The sequence below is a fragment of the Vigna umbellata genome, chromosome 1 (genome assembly GCF_029865625.1).
Source record: "Vigna umbellata cultivar VRB3 chromosome 1, Vumbellata_1.0, whole genome shotgun sequence".
In the NCBI taxonomy this organism is placed as follows: domain Eukaryota; kingdom Viridiplantae; phylum Streptophyta; class Magnoliopsida; order Fabales; family Fabaceae; genus Vigna; species Vigna umbellata.
Window position 1 is genome coordinate 90,607,145 of NC_142165.1, and position 7,427 is coordinate 90,614,571.

At 36.9% G+C, this 7,427-nt stretch overlaps 1 protein-coding gene across 1 annotated transcript; it reads left to right on the plus strand.

Moving 5' to 3' along the window:
* Window positions 1-1,863, plus strand: LOC124825996 (cyclin-D3-2-like). Its single transcript, XM_047298756.2, has 4 exons — window positions 1-663; window positions 763-964; window positions 1,097-1,227; window positions 1,340-1,863. The coding sequence occupies exons 1-4, from the start codon at window positions 166-168 to the stop codon at window positions 1,622-1,624; spliced, it is 1,116 nt and encodes a 371-aa protein (XP_047154712.1). The 5' UTR covers window positions 1-165; the 3' UTR covers window positions 1,625-1,863.
* Window positions 1,864-7,427: the final 5,564 nt, after the last annotated feature.

A 7,427-nucleotide genomic window follows, 5' to 3' on the forward strand; every position in this document is an offset into this window, starting at 1 on the left:
ATAAAACCCTTTGTTTGATTACTGCATTCGTCTCTCTCTCTTTCTCTCTTTCTCTCTTTCAACTCACCCTAGTGAGAGAAACAAAGAAACAAACATAGGCACAGTTGAAAATGGCTCTGCACATCTTCTCTTACCAACCATGAAGAACTTCTTTCTTTGAAGAGAATGGCTCTCGGTGACGATGCACAGCACCACTCTCCCTCCATCCTCGATGCGCTTCTCTGCGAAGAGCGTGTCACCTTCGACGAAGATTTCGATGCTAACGGCGCTGAGTGTGAGATCAACGACGATGACCCATCTGGGAGAAAGTTGCAATCTTTTCCTTTGGCTTTGCTTCAAAATGATCTGTTCTGGGAAGATGAAGAGCTTGTGTCTTTAATCTCGAAAGAGGGAGAGACCCATTCGTGTTCTCTTAGTGCCATTGCCGATGGGCCCTTAGAAGGCTCTCGTGTGGAGGCTGTGAACTGGATTTCAAAAGTCTGTGGACATTATGGGTTTTCTGCTTTGACCACAGTTCTTGCTGTTAACTACTTTGATCGGTTCATCCCATGTCTGAGGTTTCACAGGGACAAGCCGTGGATGACACAGCTCACTGCCGTTGCTTGTTTGTCCCTTGCTGCAAAAACCGAAGAGACCCATGTGCCGCTTCTTTTGGACCTTCAAGTATGTTTTTTGATCTAAGATGAACCCTAGGTGTTTGTTGATATGACTTATTGTTTCGTTTCTCATGCACTTGCCTTTCTTTGGTTGGTGGCTTTTTAGGTGGAGGAATCGAGGTTTGTGTTTGAGGCGAAGACCATTCAGAGAATGGAGCTGCTAGTGCTGTCAACTCTTAAATGGAGGATGCATCCGGTGACTCCAATTTCTTTCTTTGAACACATTGTCAGAAGGCTTGGTTTGAAGAGTCGCTTGCATTGGGAGTTTCTATGGCGTTGTGAGCGGGTTCTTCTCAATGTCACCGCGGGTATGTAGCAAAAATTTCTAGTATGGATTTAAATGTTAATTAATGAAACACTAGATATTCATGTTAAGCCAATTGGAGTTGTGCCATTATGATCGCTGACATCTGTGTATGGAATTTCATGATTGTTGTCAGATTCAAGGGCTATGAGTTATCTTCCTTCTACATTGGCTGCTGCTACCATGATCCATGTTATTAAAGAGATTGAATCATTTAACGCTACAAAGTACATTGATCAGCTTCTTGGTTTACTAAAGATTAGCGAGGTCCGTCTCTTTAACTTCATTGATTCTCTGTCTCTCGTGTTCTTGTTTGTTAAATATTTGAATTTGTCATTGATTTGGTGAGTAATTGAAAAATGTTGGTGGTATCTTACAGGAACAAGTGAACCAGTGCTACAAGCTCATGCAGAAAATATTAGGTCGCTATGAAGGCATTTACAGCCTTCACCAGAAACGCAAGCGTCTAACTGAACCAAGTAGCCCAGGTGGTATCCTTGATTCAACTTTCAGCTGTGATAGCTCAAATGATTCGTGGGCATTGTCATCATCAGTCTCACTCTCACTGGAGCCGCTGTTTAAGAGGAGAAGACCTCAGGACCAGCAAATGCGACTGCCTTCTGTTAGTCGCGTGTCAATTGATGTTCTTAATAGCCCTCGTTAATGATCTCAGTATTTACTTCCAATGTGGTAGCTTTCTTTCACATAAATCTGGCAGTCATGTTGTCCAAATGCAACTAAATTATGTTCTTAGTTATAGACATTTCTAGCCAAAATTTGAAAAATTAATGAGGCAGAGACTGAGATTTCCTCCACTTTATTGTTTGAGGTGGATAAGATATCTGATACCGAGTAGAAATACAAGTTATAAACTTGTAGTCCTACCTGTGAGTTATATTTTCATTGCCGTTTTTAATCATCCTACTCATGACATTGGTCCCAGAGCACATTCAAGATATTTCCTTTGCTTATTATCTGCCAATCGGCCGATCTATCCTCTGTTTCTGCGTATTAAGAACTGCATATCGAGATTTCTAACTGCTAATCAAAGATGTGTTAAATGTCTTCAGTGACAGTTTAGATTTATCAATGAATTTCTTGTACATGATCAAACCAACCCTTTAAGAAATATGTGCCCCACTAGGTCTAGGAGTTGCTCGTGGATCCTTTTGCCAATGCATATCTTTCTGTTACTCTCCCAGGGGGGGGTACAAGGTACTCACAGATATGGAACCCCATCTTTCCGAAAACGTAGACGTTTACTTCTCAGGCCATCCGAATCTGTTTTGTATCTAATGCAAGTCTGGCAAAATATTTTTGTCTTCAGATATTGGCATCTTTTTCTGTTCTACGGGTGAATTGAAGAACTCAACAGTAATTTTAGTCGCAAGATTCGGTGTCTTGCTTAATTTCCTAACATTGAGTCGTAAAAGCGATAGAGTTATAACTGGCTTTGTTGAGCAACTCTAATTCCTTACCTTTTTGGTCTCAACATTAATTCTAAAACCTGTTTCTAACAGTTTAGTTATCTCAGTTAGGCGTTGATTAACCCTGCATTTGATAATACTCGCGGAGAAACAGATTATAGGTTGAGGTCTATGGATGTTCAACAGTCCCATTACAGTCATATCTCAAACATTACCGGATTGACAATAAATTTGAATGTTTGACTTTCTAGCAAGCGGTGTCCCTTAGTTAAGCTCGTAATACATCTGGACTGGAATAAAAAAAGTTTAAAAAATATAGGACCACTTAACAAAGTACATTGATTAAGTAAAAAGGGACATCAAAATCCTCTAAAACAAAGTAACACTGGAACAATCACCGTGTACCAGAATCTGTTTTCCGATACTTTGACCCCAATAGTCACTTTCGGTGTCTTGGTACAAATAATTTATTGCAATATTTGCAGTAATAATTGCTAGAAGATGCACGTCCGTAAGATAAAACCAATCTGCTATTCTTAGCAAAAGAAAACCACGATGAATATCCTCTTTCTGTTAATCTGTCCCTAGAGATGGGCTTTCATAACCCCTTTCCGTATTCGTTGTCATTATCAAGCGTAAAGGTCAAACCAGAGCGCATTATAATAGGATGTACATGGAAATAAAGGTTTAAAAATGAGTTTTCAAGCAGATGCTGTACTTGACTTGACCACAACAAAATTAAAATGATGGGTGATTGGAGGGAACTCTTCTTTTCTGAAAGGATGATTTCTCTCTGAAGTTTGAACCTTTAGGATTCTTGTCTGAACATTGTGTTTGGAAAGTGAATAATTGAGCAATGTTGACAACGTAGGTTGCCATTGGGAACAAGAGAAAATGGGGTTTCTGCAGTCACTGAAGACCACCAAATACCCAAAAAAGATCAAAGGGAAAAAGTGCAAAGACCGGTCACCAGTGGACGCATTTTCTGAAAATGACTGCCCATAAATTGATCAACCTCTGATTTGGGGAGGTTACTTTGTTTCTACTGTGGTCCTGTTTCTTTGCTTTTGTCACCATGAGTTGGTTATGGTTCGCTATATGTTGCAGATGCATGATGTCCTTGCTATGATGGTTTGCAATAGTCCACAACATGAGGGATTTTCAAAGTGACAGCTATATTCCTTCCAAACAGTAATTTCTGGGTGATATGATGAGTCCGCTTGAGAGTCAAATTTGGTTGTTACTTTAGGGCGCTTTCTCAATTCTTTACAAGAGGTACGAGCTAAAGTTACATTGTCTTCATTAGTTGGTTCTGTGGTTGTTTAGCCAACAAATTTTCCTAGCTTTTACAAAATAAATCTTTTGCACATATTGGCTTACCCACCCAAAAGTCTACTAAAAACAACAATACTGTATAATTCACAGTTTTACTCTCACAAGGGACAGGAGAGAATGAGAACATAACTTGATAGCTCATCTCTATAGTCAATAACTTGTTTGCACCTTTGTGTGTGGGAAATCAAAGTATGAATCAATGAATATACGACTATACTCGGTGAAACAATAGTCGTAGGTACACAAAAGAGACAGGTAACGTGCACCATGATATCTGAAGTAGCTACCAAGCATCAATGCTACAGACAAGCCGAGCATGCTCCCCATGCACGTGGTTATTATTTGCCTAGTTATTTTCGTGAAAAAAGCCAAATTGTAACAACCAATTATGTTTCAGCATTGATGCATTACACTGGCTTAATTATTAGGGTCTCAAATGCCAAATTCATTTTTTATTGTAGACCCAAATCGACCAAGGCACCAATAGGGCAAAGACATGTTTACCGAAAACTGTTGTGTTTTTCGGGTACGCAGTAACTTATCAAAACCTACGTGGTTAGAGCCTAAGAGGGTATCACGTCAACCTAATGCAGAAGCTACAAAAAACTATAAGCAGAAAACAGAGTCTTATTGAAAACAATATTATATAATTAGATAGAAGAATGGTTAAACATAAGATTACAACACAATGCACAAATTAAAGATAGAGATTATTTAAGAAGCGGCAGAATAGTTGACATGTGATATAACAGAGGTGAAAAGTGAGTAGTGGTTGAGTAAGAACTATAGGAGTTTGTTTCTGTATGCATTTAGGGACAAAATGTCAACAAGAGCAGTACTTATGTTTCTGCATTGGTGTGAACAGAAACAGTGAAGTTCAGAAAGTAGGAACAGCGGGAAATCTCGCGAAAACTTGTCTTGGTCATCCTAATGTACTGTTTAAGACACCCAACAACTCCTTTGAAAGAACAGATGCTGCCTTGGTGAAGTTTCCACCCAAGAGTCATGTAGTTCGTAATTGAGCATGTGGGTCCTCCCTCTCCACCTATCATTTCCTTTCTGCTCTATTCTCTTCTTGAGTAGTCAAAATCCTATTTAAACACCATTATAATTCTATCACTGTTTCTCACAACAACACAGGTTATTGTTAAAAGCCATGTCCTACATTTTCTGTCAATTTTGAAATGCCATCTTGCGAGACTATACCTTTATGTTTTATATCATTATTAATTCAGGATGTCCAAGTTTCTTTTACGGTTAGAGTAACATTAGTCAACCAAACTTCTGCATTAGTCATTAAGCTGTAACCATCAATCATTTTAGTCCCCAACTAACAACTTTACAAAATCATCATTTTAGTTCCTAACTTTGCAAAGGGGTTAATAAGAATTTTACAAAATCATTAAAATGACTCGTACTTATGGTATCATGGACTAACATGGAGGTTTACTCAACATTATTCTCTGGTAACTTCTTAGCTTGTACCTTTGTTTTGTACGACATTGACAGTCACAGGCTTAAGGAACAACTTGCATGTTGAGATTTTCCTATGAGATAACAAGTATTTGAATGTAAACAGAACTCCGTGTAAAACAATTTTGCATTATCATCCAAATTTAGTTTGACATTCCATTTAATGAGCTTAACTTTACTTAAAACAATATGTAAAAAACATAATAATGCTTTGATACTTAATAAGGGGTGTTTAGAGATAATCCATTAGAATATGGGCCTCGGAACATTAGAAAGCACCTAACCCATTGATCAAATGGGGGCAAAAGCTCTGTTTTGGACCTCTGTTGGGATTGGCTTATTGAACTCAATTTTGAATTAAGATAATTTTCGTATGCTTTTGGTGGGTTCTGGCCCATGGCTTAAATGAATAATGTATTGGGATTAAGCATTGTTTACTATTAATGCTGGACCTGCCATAATGAATTTAAACCCATTCTATCTGTTGTTTAACAGTAATGTAACATCACTAAGTTCAAAGCTACGATGAATATGCATATCAAGATGATTGCAACTGCATTATTTCGTTTTAAGTCGAAAAGATAATCATGCAAGTTTGAAAACTGGACCACTCAGAAGAAGGATGATATTGCATTTAGCATGCATTCACATGGGAAAATATCAGATTGCAGATAAATGATGAAGTTAGCAAACTGACTTCATCCAGCAACCTATGGAGCCCATCTCTGGCTTCAAGAGTTCTTTCATCTCTATCATTACTAACTCAAAGATAGGACGTTTTGTATTATGAAAATAATGTCTCCACATTGGTCAAATCTTCATAAACTTTGCCAAGAAAACAAGATCACCAGTGTAGTCTACTTGTAACTATTGAAAAATATGCGACCATAATTTTTCTCACGAACCTATATGATTACTTTGGCATAAACCAGCAAATACCGCACTAGTGGCTGAACTCAAATACTCAAAAATACACAACAACTGCATCCCTGATATAGAGAATTTAGGACCATAAATCACGAGTTGTAGCTGTCGTATTCTCCCCACTTGACCACACCATGAAGCTGACATTGTAGCACTTAACAGACTTCACATTAAAGCCTGCTTCAGACTCATTTCTTGTTTGAAATTCCCTCTCACCACAATTCACAAAGGGAGCACATGGAAGATTTCATTCCATCTTATTAAAGGTACTTTTTCATAGACAGACCAATAAAAAAATAAGCTAACCAAACTTATTATTACATTTGTTGCTCCATTCCATCAATTACCCTTACTGTTAAAAGTCATGTAGAACTAAACAAGTTTTAACAATGATTTTTCTTTTCTTTTTTATTTCAGTAGTGACTGGAACACATGTGAATTGCCATCAGCTAGTGCATTATACTTCAAATTTCTGCATCTTCTTTGGATTCTAACTCACCCGAAAAATACAAAATGAACCACACAATTAGGCAATTATGGTCGTTGAAAAAGTTTGGTTTGCAGAATTATGACCACTTACACCGAACACTGGGAGACAGAAGCAAGACAGAATAACAAGAAAAGATTTTTGCGTTGCTCTAAAATCTAATATAAAACTTATGGTTCCAATTGTTTCGTAGTTTTCAACGTAACAGTTGCAGATTATTATCCCAGTGCTTAAACAAAGAAGAATTTCAGAATAGAACCCAAGTTCTTTAGCTCGTGTCTCTCTATAAATATTATGTCACATCAATATCCAAGATTATGTTTTCTTTCTTCCCCTTTGTTTTAACTTTGACTTTCGTCATTCCCTTGGTACTGGATAGACACTTTGGCTGCTTCACCTTAAATAGTTTTCACCTCATTCGTGAAAAATGTGTTTAAGATTGAGAATTAAATGCTATTTTTATAAACATTTTTTTTTCTCAATGTAAAATACTCATTATTATTAATAAAATATTATTCCAGTATAGGTCTTTCATATAATTTTTTAAATTAAAAATATCTTTAATGAAAAAAATATTTATATGAATATTTCTCTTTAATTTTAATTAGTTCTTATGTTCAAGACCATTTTTAAATAACTCTAATAAGCAACTTCCGTTAAAAATATATTTAGGTGTCCACTAATTAAACCGAATCCAGATTTCTTATATCTAGTCTTATTCTCTCCGAGACCAGACTGATTTCCTCTTTCTTTTATAAACGAAGTCAGTTTTTATAAAACCTATTTAGTGTAGGATGGAACAACTTAAAAACATTAGAAAA